Here is a 16,574-nt window from a genome sequence, read left to right as displayed (position 1 = left end):
TGTGTGTTGGTGAGGTGTATTGGTTTAGCCATGTACATGCTGGAGCAGGCTGTTTGCACATGGCAGGAGCTGGCTGCACAGCTGCATGTCCTGATGCATTAATACTGATGTGTCCTCTGAACTGAATAGAAGGATGAAGCAACGCTGGGGCAGTCTACCAGATTTTGATAATGCCCCAAAGATCCAATGCAGCTGTGGAAAGTGTTTGATGATCAGGCAGAGTAGGTGAAAATTTTGGACAATTTCAACCCATTTCACAGAGAAAGAGGAGGTTGTTCACATTCTAAACACAGGAAGAGTGCAACCTAAAAAAAAAAACACACACCCACTGGAGCGCAGAACAGTCATCGCCACAATATGCAACCAAAGGGTGAAACTGTATAGTCTATGTGTGAAAAATGATCAAATGGTCTGTAACCATCTAAAAAGATCAGATCACACCATTTTAGCATCAAATGCTGTTAATCCATATGTTAGGAGGCTACTGTCGTTGGCTAAAGTATATGCAAATATTACACTTCATAGCCTTTGTTAACTTTGAGATTTCTGTTTTCAAAAAACAGTTGGTGTGGAGGTTAGCATCAAGTTAGAAAGCATTGAAAAATGAACATACCGATTTTGGTCTTCTTACAAAAGACAAAAAGAAGATGCTGGGATTTACACCATTATAATAAAATATTTTATAGACAGTTTTATTTTTGTGATTTAACATAAATATGAACACAAACAGCACCAATCGCTAGCAGCATATCTGTACATGTTATATTTGGTCATGATGTTCCTGATTTAAGCAGCAATTCTTCAAATTAACAACAAAGAAATTTAGTTTAGTTAACTTTAAGTTACAGGATCAAACAGTGAATTAAGTACGTGTTTTTAAAGCCTGCCTACATTTGTTTAAGTACTGACCACATCAATACCAGTACAAATAAAAAGTAAACTATCCCAATAATTATGCTGATAAAAGTGTTTATTACTGTTTAACAGCATAAATTAATGAAACTACACTGCAGTGATGAATGACTTCAAAATAAAAACAAAAGCAAAGCAGTGACAGCAATGCATAATTTGCACTTACAATAAATAACCTATAAAAGTAACCACAGATGAAAGTGTCTCATATAGGATAACAATACTAAAAACACTACATTAAAATTAAGAAAGAGACCAATCAGAAGAGACACAATACCAATAAAACAGCAAGCTGGAGATGAAAATCTGTTCGGGCATTAATATTAATGAAATAACCAGAAATGAAAGTGTAAACCCCGACTTTGTATGCCACTAAATGTTAACATACAAATGCTAACACTGCAGCAGACCATATGCAAGAACCATTTTTAAATAGCAAATGAACTTTGCAGGTTATCTTAATGATTTGTAAAATGGCCCAATGCTGTTTATGCTGACCGCAGGATCAGGACTTTATTTTCATCCTCAAAGCTCACTTATCAAATAACACAGGAAAATAAATCCCTCACCATCTGTTTGAATCATTATAGCATTTCCCATTCAAACAGGGCATGAAAATTACATTTAAATGAAAATATTAAAATCTGCCCATATTTGTAGAGCCACCTGTACTGTATGTAAATGCAGTTAGCTAAGGCCTGTAGTTGCTGAAGGTCTTAAAACTACATAATTTCAATGCATGGCAAAGATCCAAAAAAAAAAAAAACAGGTGAATGAGAGCAGGCCTGTTCAACTTTCACGACTAACCTGTTACAAAATGACTAATATTACTCAGAATTATTGGATGCCTCTTTCTTATTGCTTTAATTTCTTTTTAAAATTTTCATCCATGATATGTTTTATCTGCCTTCAAATTAGCCCACAGGATGAGATTGCACGTATGTTGTGCTTCATTACCCTATGCAAAAAAACTGGTGACCTGAGACAAAAGTCCATGAGCATCAACTGGATGTGTGAGGAAAAGCTTTGGACTACAATGGGCTAGTGCTCACGCAATACAATGTTTTTATGATGTGACCGATGGGCAGAGAAGCTAAATTACTGGATGATGCTAAAGCGTGATCTAAACTTTCCTTTCACATGGCCAAATTGTAAATTTAGCAGAAGTTGTTTGATAGCCAGCAATTCTTTGAATTTTAACTTCTTGGAGACAGTATATATTAAAGGTTTGTGTGTTCAGTGATAAACTAGAGTGGTTCTTTTTTTCTTTAAAAATTCTCAGAGGATATGTTTTCCATGAATACATGTATCGAGTTCATATTATAAATGTTTCTGTGTAGAGAACAAGCAGCGAAAGTTAAAGGAAGAAGGGCTGGTAGAATACAGAAGGAAAGCGAGCTGCTCTGAAAAATCTCAGATTTACTGAAACTGAAAACTGAAAAAAATGTATTTCCTCGCTTCCAAATTCAAACTTTCATTTCCTCATTCTATTTAGCATTTTTTCTCCAAGTAGCACATGAAATGGTTTCCCATCCACAAAAGCCATACAAATGAGTTTTAACAGGATCTACATGCATTAAAAAAAATTAGTTCATGTAAGATACTAACTAGATCAATATGAAAATATCAAATAATATTTATATCAAATATCATATCATATCAAACATAATTACGCTACTTCTTCTTCACTTTACATAGCATCTGAGCAATGTCTGAGAATAAAACAATGTCTTTTCTAAAGAGTTCAAATTGACCGGTTTACTAAGGTTATGGATTGCTTACAATTAGTAAGAAGAAGGTTAAATTAAATATTAACTCATACAAGTACAACTGTAGATCACTAAAAGAAGATTACAAGGTAAAACACTAGTTCCAGGTGCTGGATTTTGTGGGATTAACTTTGAGTTTATCCTATGCTGTATTACTGCTTGCATTCTATCCACTGGAGTTCCTGTGGAAAAGGCTGGGGTGAGTGTCTGTATGTGTATCCGAGTTACCTACCCAGAACGTTTGGTTATGGTGCCTAGAGTCATGGGCTGTTTGATCTGCGCCAGAGGCAGCACCACAGTGAGGCTGGGCAGCGGGGTGAGCCGTGGATTCCCCATGTTGTTATTGGTGAAGTTGCTGTATGAATCCTGGTTGCTCAGTTTGGCTGGAAAACACACATTAAAACACAGATTAATTCAAATGCATAGAGTGAATATAACAGGATGGTCTCTGGACAGCAAGGACAGAAAATTCTGCTTTTCATACAATTTTGAGGTGAACATTACAGACGAATATGTCAATAGAACACTTGGATCATATTGTGACTGTTAATAAAGCCTTTTATACATAATTCATTTGCCAGGAATCTCTGGTTGCTTTTCATTTCAGTGATTTCTACAGATGCTAATTGGCACAACTGCTCTTTTGGACTCAAATTCAAATGTCATTTAACATTAACTTAAAACTGTATACCAAGAACACTAGAAGACAGTATTCAACAAGCTGCACCTATCTGTGTATTGTTTGAATATTGTGACCCCCCCCCCCCCCCCCCCCCCACACACACACACACACACACACACCCCCCACCCTCCCTTCCAGGAGAGAACCACTACCTACCACTCTCAGTTCCTCAAGCATACAAACATACACCCCAAGATTCAAGGCCTCCTGTGGAATGATTGGAAATAACCAACTCAAGATGCCATATTACAAAGAATGTGCTCCTAGTGCCCGGCAGTCTGTTAATCAAGACCGATCAACAGGCTCTACAAAGTGGTGCAACACACATACACACACACGGGACAGCAAAAAAACACACCCACAAAGACAGATGATCCCAAGAAACATCTCAACTCACATACGAAACGAAGCTTCAGTCAAACATAATCAGGCCATGTGAAAGGACTTCTTAAAGACATAAGGGTCATAACCAGCTACATTAAGGAGAGAGAGGCTGATAGTTCACTTAATGCTTTACAGTTTCACTGCTAACATGTAGCTAGTCCCCCTCTTCTAGGTCCAAGTGTTATAAAAGTCATGCAGATTTGATATAGAGGCATGCAACTGTTAGTGTGGAGACCAATAATGACTCATTTAGTTTTTAAACAGAGCCAAAACATGTGTTCCAAGTGCACATTAACATGTGTCCAGACTCCAGTGACATACAGAATACAACCCCATATTAACATTTATTAGGTTAAATTGGGTGTTTCTGACGGGTATCAATCAAGTCACATAAACATAGAGAGATCAAGGCCAGGTTTATTCACATAGCACATTTCCAACAACACCTGTTCCCCAAAAGTGCTGTACAATCTAACAGATGGATGGATGGATAAATAGACAGAGAGAGACCAGATAAAGTTGTCTCATTCATTACATCTTAAGCATGTCAGGTCATTCTTGACAAAGAGAATCTCAATTCGATGTACATAAATTGATTGGTTGTAGATCTTTTGGACATATAAAAGGTTTCCCATCACCAGAAACCTGCTTCAGTTGTAAACTGCTATTGTTCCAATTAAGTCAAGGGTGGTCATTGCTAAATCACTAAATTCTGCTTATTAACTCATAATTAGATCTCCAATTCCACTAGTTATTTTCAACCACACCATCACGTACATAGTGGTTTGGAGCTGGCTTTAGAGTTTTAATGAGTGCATCAGTTCATGAGATGTCCTTTCTGTAGATGTAAAAAGCTGGCAAGCACATTTCACAAATAATCTGTGAGTAACCGCAGCTTCAAATACGAAGAACAGCAATTCACACATCAGTACACTTTTTTCTTTTCACCAAAACCAAAACCACCTGCATGACTTCATGACAACAGGGAAGCGTGACAACATGAATAATGTTAATTTGTTTATTTTGTCATTTCAATTGTAAGACACTCCGGTAATAGAAAAAGAAAAGACACAATTACCTATTAACATTTACACAGACACATTAAACTACAGGATTATGGACATGTGGATTACAAAACAAATATGTTTGTAATCCTGTGATAAAAGCTACCACAAAAAAGTATATTCTGCTGTCAGCCGAAGGAAAATTCCAAGTTCAAGTGCTTTCAAAAGAAATAAAGAGCAAACCAGTTGGTGCACCACAATATACTCTCTGAATGTTTTCCTTGTTCCATTTGTTGCCTTAATAGATGAGTGACAGCCATGTAACATAAAGGAATGAAAAGGAGGGAGGGGGGACACAGAGACAAAGAAAACAAGGCACACATCAAAGGTTACAACAAAGGTAAAGCAGCACAGTGCCTTGTCATTATTTGGAAGGACCGATCAAGAGGAGGTTGAATGTGAGCGGAAAGGGAACGCTGAGTGTTTTGGTCCAGTCTTTTAGATCATTAACGTGTAGCTCTGAGTTTCATTAGTCCTGCCAAAGCTCTGCTTTGTGGTCCTTCATTGGTCTGTCTTTTAGACCTCCGCTGGCCAACAATGCTGCATGACCTTCGCAGACAGAGAGGAGACCATTACACAAACCTGTCCTTCATTTCCTCCTGGTCCTCTCTTGCTCTGACTAACAGAGGCCTGTACCAGGGTAGCTCCTGAAAGCCCTTCACATTTCAAAAGTGCTACACCCCCAGAGCCTACGCAGTCACCTTTTGTGTTGAAGGGAGGGGAGCATATGAGAAAAAAAAAAAAAAAAAAACAGTACAGGAAGCAGCCTGAAAGACCATAATGGTGCTTGAGCTAAAAGTAGAGTGCAGGGTGAGGACTGGGGGAGGGGGTGTCAATGAATTTAGCATCCACATCGAAAACAGACCTTTTACTTTTGCGCCCGTGTTTTTTTTGTTGTCATCCCCCACTCTTAAAAGTAAGCCTCTCTTCCCAACACAAGCACTACATTGGATTGTAGAACAGGTGTGGCCGGGCTGAGACTGCGGGGTGATGATCGCTCGTGGCCAAATCATCACAACGAGTTGTAACTCAAGGCTAAGGGGTCATAAGCCACCAGACAGTGAGGAAAGTTAGCGTAGGATGCGTTGAAGATCATGCATGGTCAAAGAATGATGTGTGAAGACAGCTTGGATGGCTGGGAGGCTGACAGCATGGAAATGTGTATACAGTGGTGCGCTGCACACCAGATGGGTAGTATGGGGCTGGGGAACATTTATAAAGTGAAGATTTCGCCTCCACAATGCAAAAAACAACTTAAAAAGTATTCCCATGAAATCATTTCAAAGTAAAAAGTACTCACATGTATGCCTATGGACATAGTTCAAAAAAATCCACAAAACAGGCATTGGGCTATAAAAAAGAAAACTATAAACTCTCTCTTTATCTCCTCCTGCCTGGCACGCTATATTATTACATTCTACTTTATTATTCTATTCACACAAAGATTTGAGAGGTTGGAAAAGTCCTGTGTGCTATTTGTTACCGTCGTATCACACTTTTCATTTGTCTCATTCTTTTAAACTAATCTCGGTAAACTTGACAGAAAAAAAACACTTTAATATGGTGATGGGACACTTAAAGTGGCAGAGCAAAGTTTAAGAGGTGATTTTTAATGTGACAAAAAATTCAAATGAATAAATGCGTATGCTTAGAAATGCTTAAAAACAGGAGGAAAGACATTTCTGAGGTACACAAACACTACTTTAAAAAGACGAATGCCAATTTACAACGTAAGACTCTAATGCTTACTTAAGATATTAATAGCAGTGGATAAGTGGACAGGATGTCTGCTGTAGCACTGTTAAAATACTTTTGACAATGCAATTGTGTGAAACTGCACGTCTTTGCTGTTATTTTCATAGACAGAGTGGTGGAGCAAACTTATGCAAACAACTGATTAAGGGTGTGCCAACATCCACCTATGGTAAACAGTGGGAGTGGAAATCAGGCCTGTGCACGAGTACATCATTTCACAAAGACATTAGAACTTAAGAAAACAGAATCATGTGTATGAAAAGCCTGAATGAGCATCTTTTGCATTTGTGCGCGTACATATATTTTTCCTTGAGGAATGAGTCAATGCATAAAGGATTTTTCACTGTCAGATTTTTCATTGTGAAGATGGAGGCAAAGAGATAAAAAAAAAAAAAAAAACATGCACACACAAAAAAAATGACTGAGATTCTAGTTTGAATTTAATGTAACAAAGTTGTTCGTCTTGCCAGGCACTACTACTAATATCACTTATTTCACCCCTCTCACCTTTACAGATCTATTTAAAACTACTGCTCTCTAATCTAAGTTTTTTTAATTCCTTAAATCAAAATCAGGTGGAAAAGCATTTTTATAAACATCCTGTATATTCTGGATGCAGCTGAGATGTCTGACTATGAATTACACTTACTCTAAAATAAGAGGCATCTGGCTGAGAGAGGCCAAAGAGAAAAAAGGCTGACCAAGGACACTGCAAAGACAAAGAGAGGGAGAGTGAGAGAGTGAAGTAGACAGCTGAGAAGTGTCTGGCAGACAGACAGCTCTAGACGGAGGCCATGATTTGATTAATGACTGGGGCGTGATGTGCCCAAGCACTGATACATGACATCTCCATGGAAAGAAGATCCATCAATGCAAATCCAGCTCCGTCGCCGTCGTCCAGAGAAAAACTCTGACCCTGCCAAAAAGTCACACCAACACCTGACCCACTCCTTTCTTTCCCCCCTAATCCATCCACCTCTCTTCCATCCATCCCTCCCTGTCTCAACAGCATTTGCATTCTCTCCTCGCATTAAGCCTCTCTCTCTATACTTTGCGCTCTTTCCCTCTCCTCAGCCTCCCAGTGTCACGCTATCTCATGTTTCTATTCCCTCTTTTAATACCCAATTTGCATCCAATACAAGCAGGCGGCTCCCAACGAGGAGCTGATGTGCGAAAGGACAAGCTCTGAAGCCCACGCAAACACTGTGTCTTATTTGAATTGTTCTGCCAGAGAGGATATTTCAGTTCAAGGAAAAGAAAGCAAGCTGGATTGGAGGGAAATGGGAGGTGTGAGGAGGCAGCAGCTTAGGCAGGTAACATGCTGACTGATGCTCAGGGAATTCGGACAGACCTTGAACCTGAGCATGATAATGCAGCTGTGGAATTGAAGGGCAGAGGAAAACATTACAAGGCTGTGTGGGGAAAGAAAATTATTATGCCCAAGCATGGGAATACTTATCTGGTTTTATAGATTTTTTCTTTCCTTTTTGTCGTCTCTTCCTTACTTCTTGTTTTTAAGGTCAAAAAGATAAAACATCTTTCTTAAAGGGAATTGCAGTTCTATGGAAAAGAGCTCGTTAGTGCACAAAAAGATCTCTTCAGCGGCATTTAGATCGTGGATAATAATCTGCCACTAAAACTCTTGTTGGAGGTTAATGTCTGGGTGAGGCGGGTTTCATAAACAAGCACACCAACAAGTACACTACATGCTCAAACTGGTTCTCTACTTAAGCCCATGGAGTGCAAAACTGCCAGCTCTAAAGCCGTTTCATGAGTTTCTGGTTGTCTCTCAGCAGATTCTTCCAATATATAATACTGTCCAGATCTCGCAATTAGTTATCTGCGGTATGTGTAGGTCAAACTGGTTTGGTTTTATTTAGAAATGCTGACAGGTGTGCTTGGACCCCATGTGACCAATCCCTACAGATTGGATATAGATTTGGCTTTTTTGACGAGTCAAACTTTGACATAGATATGTGGATTTTGCAAAGAAACCTTAGTCACAAAAGAAGTTTAAGGGCCCTGCTTGCCTAGAACTGGTGGCAACTTTCAAACCTGAGTATTTTTGTTCCGATACACAGCACGAGACAAAACACTGGATGCAACTACTCTGTCATAATGAATGGATGTGCCAAAATTTCTGATGGGAAATATTTACTGACCAAAACACATCAATGGTATAAACTTACAAAGATGGCACTTAATGCGTTGTTAGATTTAAGAGGCAGTGTTTCATATCCCAGTTCAGTGGGGTTCCATGTCTGTGACACACTGTCACACTGGAAAGTGGAATGAAAAAAACCAAACTGGAAATTGCTCGATGGAGGCTAGTGGAAAAGGCAGGTGTATGCGTGTGTGTGTTTGTGTGTGTGTGGTACAGACATCATGTGGGTCATCATGTTAGTATGCAAATTTGCAAATAATCTTCTTACACCCACCAAACACCCAGCTGAATAGTTACAGCAGCATCAGGGGAAGGCATTTTCATATGCATTTCTTGATACACCTCCAAAGATCATAGCGAACTGTTCGATTTTTCAGCACCTAGTACTGTTTTTACTTTCAGACTTGATGCAATAAGTAAAAAAAACCTGACTAAAATCATTATCCTAATATAGGTAAAAATACTTTTCCCCACATTGATGCATTAGAAAGAACTCCTTTGGTATGAGGTTGACACATGTGTATTGTTTTTGCAATAGAATTGACAAAGTCTTAAGCCCTACATGAAATAGTTCTTTCAAACCTGTATCAGTCAGACCCATGTTCTGTCTTATTCCTCCAAGTTTAGCGACAGGAGAAGAGGAGAGAAAGATGACTGAGAGGGGTGGTGGTAGGGGTGGGGAGGTTCTGAGCAGGAGAAAGCTGCTCTACCATCCCAATTCCCCAAAGTATCATTATTAAAACACTCACTTCCACATGAGGAGGAAAAGAGCAAGAAAGAAAAAACAGAAGGGAGGAGAAGAAAGACTAAAAAGGCTGGAACACAAAGAGGAGGGGAAAAAAAGATGAAGCGGGGATCCCCCACTGGAGAGAGTAAAAACAAATTAAAAGAGCCCTTATAAAACACAGATGCTGCTAAGAAAATATACTTCACATGATTTACTCTTTTGTAGAGGAATAGGAGGACCGGTGGAAAAGCCATCAGCACTTTTGTTTTCCCTCCTCTTTCCGTTTTTCTTTCTCTTTCAGGTAGCATTGCAGAGGGGGGGGATCCATCTCCATAGTTTTACATTTCAAACCATTACATTTCTTTTCTCTGTGCACAGCAATGTTGCATGTCTGTTATTTTCAGTCAGAGTTAAAAGCCGGGGTCAGGCTGGCCTGTGTGAAAATGGCTTCCAGCCCGGTCTCCTGCTCCCAAACCACAAGCTAACAGGGAGGTTTTATTAACTGCCCTATTTGGGAATACAATTTTGTACAATTTTTTCAACAATTTGTATTTTCATTGACATTTCTTGTGTCAAAAAATTCCCATAACATTATTTTTATAATTTTGTCAAAAGATTTGTGACCTATATTCAGGAAGAGAAAGCGAGGTTTTCTGCATATGGAAAAGAGGGTAGAGCTCCGAGCAGCCCGTGTTGTATGAAGGGGAAAAAAAGCAGCAGGCGGGTGGAAAAAGTACAAACAACAGCAACACAGATACACAACGATTCTACATCCAAGAACATGCTCGCATTTTCTTACAAACAACAGTCAGGTGAAAGGAAAGCTCCCATACAATAAAACACACAGTCGGAACACACAAGTCGTACCCTGAAATCAGATCCACAAGTTTACAACATGTCAGTATTTACAAGACTTCATCAGACAGGACTGAGTCGCCAGCAAGAAGAGCTGGGAGGGGGTCAGACAGCTCCACTGGATCAGATGACACCCACACTCCAACCATATGTGTGCGTACAAGTGCACACACGTGTGTCTGCGTGTAGCTCTCATCTGATTTGGGTCAAGGAGATAGTACCTCACAGTAAAGAGGGATGGGTTAGAGCGAATAATTGGATGTTTGGGAAAGCAGAGGAGGGCACAGGCGGTATGGGTTGTAAAATTATTTTGAGGGAGCAGGAAAGGACAAGAAAGCTGGGTAAAGACTGGATGTTTTAGATGGTTTCTATGTTGTTCCAAGTATGCTTATTTCAATTAGGAAATAAAAATGAAAGACACAAATACATAATCTATTCTGAGATGAGGACAAGTTGCAAAAAAAGGAAATGTATTGTATATATCTGAATCTGAATTCATTATTTTCAGATGGAAACATTTTATAAAACGATACAAAATCTGGGACTCAAGCAATACAATAATGTGCATTAAAATAAGTAAAAATATGAATTGTGATAACAATAGCCTTAAATTAACATGTGTCTGCCTTAATAAAAATAAATAAAGAATTTTACAACACAACCCAAAAAACTCCTCTTTTCCAAGCTGTGCTGACTTTTATAAAGTACTACATCTGGGCTGATGGAGACAGACTCAGGAATCGTTTTAGCATTATTTCCCACATTTCACGGAGTATATTGTTGAAAATATTTTAAACAAAATTGACATTTCTGCCATAACTATACATTTCAATCTTAGCCAAAGAGGGGAGCTATGTCAGTGTACATGATTAAAAACAGATCTGAGAGCAGCTAAATGAGAGGAAGCCAATGTCCCCAGTCAGAGGCTGCGTAAGTCGCTCAGTCTGACTCTAAAAGCATCTCCTTTAATAACCCTGTGGCTGATGGAGAGGAGACAATAAGAGAGACAGAGAGGATATAATGACACAACTGTGCTGCTGTCACAGCCTGCCTATAATGCTTTTATGAGTAAGAGGATGAAAAGCATTATGTCGAACTGAAACACTCAAAATTTCATGTTTTGATATAATTACGGCAAAGACCAGTCTATTCAATTCCTGTTTAAGCTTGGCATCTTAAAATAATTTCGTCAAACATCCACTATTTTCAAAAACAGACAGGAAGATTTCTGCATTTTTTAAATGTCCCTGATTTAATGCTGATTGACTGACTTTGCAGGCATGTTCAGCAGTGACGTTTTGATCCCCCAATTTAAATAAATGGATTCTCAAAGACACTTGAACATGAAATAAGTAAACAGGAAATTTAAAAGCAAAAAACCATGGGATTCTTTTTCAGGTTAATAAATGTTTGTTTTTTGAAAAATGCAAATATAAAAAGACATTAAGTTTAAATTCTATGCTTGCCTGAAATTACTTGAACATTATTCTAAAATCAATTAATTTCACAAAATTGATCAGTTATGATTAAAAATATTTTGACTTTCTATCAGCAATGATTTGACACAAATCTTTTTTGAATGATAGTGTAATAGTCTTTCATAGATGACAATAAAAGTGGTAATATTTGGATCATACTTAGTTCTTACTGCAGACTGTAACTGATTAGACTCCACTACATATGGATTTGTTGTAGTCTGTAAGAAAAAGATTTCTCTAAAGTACTAAAAAGGTTAAGATCCATATGCCTCTGCAGAACAAATGCAAGATGTAAAATCTACTGATTCTGTGACAATGGAGGGCTTTGGCTTTTCAGAGTATGCACTTTTCACATGGTAGGCAATAAGCTGGAAGCCACAAGTGCCTTCTGTGTGTAATAGCAAGCCAGCTTTATTTCTTTATCTCTACCTTACAATTTTGAAAATCAAATAATGATGAGTGCAGCAGCGAGCACCCGGTGATAAGAGGGATTAGTGGTTGTGGAGATTGAGTTATTAGGGTTCATATAAAAAGGACAGAGGTCTCTGGCGGAGCCCGAACGCTGGCCAAGATACATATTGCTTGCACTGTGTATTTTTGGTTGCTTTAAAAGCCTTAAAAGTACAGGGGAAGGCTAATTTTCTGGGTAAACAGCTTGTTCGATTGCTGTGTGGTTTTGCACTGAGCTCTTCGTTTATTGACTCAAGCCGAGCTGGGCACTGGTTCCTCTGCCGACCACAGGGAGAAGCCTGCAGACGGAGCCTGCAAAATACACAAGCCGCTAACACTAGCTTATCTTTGATGGCACACAACTGCTAAATCACATGGAGCGAGTACTGCACCAACCCTAACTCTTGACTGCATGGCAGATTGAGAAAAAAATGTTTTTAATAGAACAGCTGTTCCTTTTAGAGCTTTTTGCCATTTCCTATTTCCTAGTGATGACAAATGTATTAGCTGAATTTTTAAATACATATAGTATAATTTAAAAGTAATGTAGGATTTTCTTTGTAATTCTTTCTTCGATAAAATACATGCATAACGATGATTCCTGAAAAAGAGGAGGTTGGGGAAGGGAGGGGGTGTTTTAAAAAACAAAGAAAAATTAAACGGCAAAGATCCCTCAAAGTTCAGCGAAAAGTTTTCAGCAATCCTAATATAGGCTAAAAATTGCTTTAGCCCACGGAAGCAACCACTCGTAAGAAAAAAACAAAACAAAAAAAAGCTGCTGAAATGATCTCACTCTTCTTCTGTTGTCAGATTTGGATCAAGACAAATCCTTCACAGCAGCAACACAAGCTTCAAAATCCTTTCCTCTCTGCGAGAACAGGCCGGCTGCTCTGCTTGTCCTGCATTAGGGTTGCCCCATTCTGCTGGCAACCCTGACCACACAGCACCACACAGAGGATGACTGTGGTACTAAATGACAAATCTGCCTCCATGACCAGGTAATTAGACAAAACTATACCTGTTCTGTTTTTTGCCTAGTTCATTAATATTCCCTGACCTTTCCCAAACGTATTGGCCATCCTCCTGTCTATTTCAAACGTCAGGCATGACTCAGAACCACAATGCAGATGACAGAATAAAGAAACAAAGGAGACAGATAGATGTGTAGCAAGCAGAAGACAAGCACAAAGAGACCACTATCTCCTTTAACATGGACTGTAGGGAGGGCAACTTCTTCCAACATAGAAAATGTTCTTCTGAAAAACAGCGAACACGTTTAGAATGCACTGCAAGTTCCATACAACAAAGAACAATAGAGTGGCTCAGTCTGACAGCTCATCATGACAGCTAGAATTGTATTTCACTGACTCCAAAATTTTTATCTTGAAATTGTATACTGCAAGTCGCTCTCTTAAAGCCATCTATTATCTCTAAATGTATTGGGAGAAACTTCTTTCTGTCTGTATTCAGCAATGATTTAACCCATAGTAAAGAATACTGACTAGAACAGGGTCAGCATGAGGCCGTGTACATACGTGTCACACACCAGCACTCATGAGGTAATGTTTCCTTGGCATCGTACTCTGCAAAGCATTGGTGTTTTTCACCGCAAGACGATGACTGACAAAGTGGGGGTGCTAGGGGAGAGAGAGAGCAAGATAAAACAAAAGTCCAAACCCAAATAAGCAAGCCGTCAGCCTCTAATAGCAGAAAGGAAGTGTCCTTTTATCAACAACTGAATTAACAGTTTCCCGTCACACCTTGTTTTTTGCCTCCCCCTCTCTCTCTGAACCAGCGCCAAGGCCCAGATGGCCCTGTGATCGGACCACCAGGGCTTCTGCTTGGTGAGGAAACAAATCTGTTGCACTGTGCTGATGTTCCATACTTAGGAAGTGTATTAGTAGTCTTGTGTACACATGCAAAAGTTGCCCAAAGATGTGAAAAAAGGGACACCAAGTCATAACACCCATAAATGTTTTGTAGGGGAGGGTTAAGGAGAGGCATAAAAAAGTAAATGATGATCACATCATAAAAGAAGAAAAAAAAGGATAAAAACCTCATGTCTTCAAACAGCAGGTAGAGGGAACAGCAAGTTGAATGCAATGAAACCAGCATTATGAACCCAGTCCCATTCATTTATTCATCCATTTTCTATTCCCACTTTGTCCAATTCAGGTTCAGGGGGGCCTGAACTATGCCAGCTGCCACTGTGCAGGAGGCAGGGTACACTTGGGAAAAGTCATCAGTCTACTGGAGGGCGAACACGGAGAAGCGAGACAAACAACCATGCACATAGACACACTCACTCCAACCATCAATTTAGAATCTGAACCCTGACCAGGAAGATTATTATCTTAAAACTGGTTTGGAAGCGCTCAAAAGCTGCTTTATTGTACAGTAATGTGGCTGCATTTGAAAGATATCTGAATAATAAAACATCTACAGTGGCTGCTGTCTGGTACAGCCTCAATAACCTCTGCCCTGTGCAGAAAATCTGCACCTACTAATCTGGCCTTGTTGTGCCACAGACAAACCGCACTTGTGGGACACTGACATTATGGGTCATCACCTCAAATGACAATAAATTGATCACACAGAGGAAAGGCTTTGGGGAAACAGTGAGGGGAGAGAAATTGTACTGTATACAAAGACATAAATAGCCATCCCACATTTTAACGATGACAAGAAAACGGTCAATTGTAGGCTCTATTTTTAGGTGTGCCGGCGGCCTGGGATGGCAGCTTTGAGAAGGATGTGTACTTTTCTACAGTTCCTTCCCAAAAATCAACGCTGTCCTAACTGGCGACAATCACACAGCAGCTGTTGTGGCTAGGTGGCCCGGCCCCAGCTTGCCTCACCCTGCTGCTTTCTGCCAACCTAAGAAAACCGCCTTCACTGCCCAAAATTCACACCCAGCTCACAAAAACAGGCGGAAGGCAGACACAAAAGCAAATGTGACTCAATGTGTTTGCATCCGGTGAAAACGGCACAAATTATGGAGATTTTATCAACGCTGGTAGCATGGGTGGTGGAAGAGGGGACTGGATTTCTAAATTTACATGTGGCAGGAAGCCTTGGAGTCAATTTATCTTGAAAAAAAAAACAGTCACACAAGACCTACATGACCTTATTTTGGAGATCTCACTGGTGAATTGATAATGTCCTGCAGTAAGCACTTTTTTTATTTGTGCATCACATAAACATAAGCTTGCTCTCTAGGACAAGATTAACTTGTTCTGCCTCAAGACTTCTTTAACAAGTTTAATTTTTCACTCTCTAAACAACATCAAGAGCTGCTCTTTGTACCTTGAGACTGCTGCTATGTCAAAGGTAATAAAAATATTGCACAAAAGAGGGCAATTAGGGCACATTACAACTGATTTAATTTGATCCTAAAACTAATTAGCATTCAATTACACCTAATGATTAAGACAAATCCTTCCTTCCTTCCTTCCTTCCTTCCTTCCTTCCTTCCTTCCTTCCTTCCTTCCTTCCTTCCTTCCTTCCTTCCTTCCTTCCTTCCTTCCTTCCTTCCTTCCTTCCTTCCTTCCTTCCTTCCTTCCTTCCTTCCTTCCTTCCTTCCTTCCTTCCTTCCTTCCTTCCTTCCTTCCTTCCTTCCTTCCTTCCTTCCTTCCTTCCTTCCTTCCTTCCTTCCTTCCTTCCTTCCCTCCTTCCTTCCTTCCTTCCTTCCTTCCTTCCTTCCTTCCTTCCTTCCTTCCTTCCATCCATCCATCCATCCATCCATCCATCCATCCATCCATCCATCCCAGGGTAAGTTCGTTTTTTTTTTTTTTTTAAACTTAGACCTTATTTCTGGCATAAAATACATTCAACCACATACATTCAACAGTTTGGTGAAAGTCGGCGTCCTTCGGAGGCTATTTAGATCACTCGAGATCCGCGTATATCCATATAACGGAGTGAGAGGGCCATAGACAATGCAGCCTCTAAATAAGGCATTATCAGTCTTTATTTCACCAATACTTTAAGACGAATGAATGAATGAACGCAGAGCTGCCGTGTTGTTGTTATTGGGGGATTTCTACACCCGGGTCACTTGGGATCAAGTCATCCACATGCGCCGCTGCAGCACAGCTTATTTACTCCGTGCTCTGTGACGGTTGGCTAACTTCACAACAACTGCTACACTGTGCAATTCACGAGCTCATGTACAACTGCTGCTATTGTCTGATAATACCTGCTGTTGTGTGTTCTATTGTTGTTTTTTTTGTCTTTATCTTTCTTGCTGCTGTGACAATGTGAATTCCCCCATTGTGGGACAATAAAGGGAAATCTAATCTAATCTAATGCATGTTTTTGGATGGTGGGAGGAA

At 39.6% G+C, this 16,574-nt stretch overlaps 1 protein-coding gene across 2 annotated transcripts in view; it reads right to left on the bottom strand.

The window, feature by feature from the left end:
• bcas3 (BCAS3 microtubule associated cell migration factor) overlaps positions 1-16,574 on the bottom strand; it is a 373,861-nt gene that overhangs the window by 257,676 nt on the left and 99,611 nt on the right. For both annotated transcript variants that reach the window (XM_072393158.1, XM_072393159.1), the window contains exon 16: positions 2,914-3,064. In XM_072393158.1, the coding sequence (XP_072249259.1) occupies positions 2,914-3,064 (151 nt within the window). The remainder of the gene's footprint in view (positions 1-2,913; positions 3,065-16,574) is intronic.

The sequence above is a fragment of the Leuresthes tenuis genome, unplaced genomic scaffold, assembly GCF_036924035.1.
Source record: "Leuresthes tenuis unplaced genomic scaffold, fLeuTen1.0.hap1 SCAF_9, whole genome shotgun sequence".
Classification (NCBI taxonomy): domain Eukaryota; kingdom Metazoa; phylum Chordata; class Actinopteri; order Atheriniformes; family Atherinopsidae; genus Leuresthes; species Leuresthes tenuis.
Note: the sequence above shows the minus strand (reverse complement) of the source record. Positions and strands in the feature narration are given on the sequence as shown.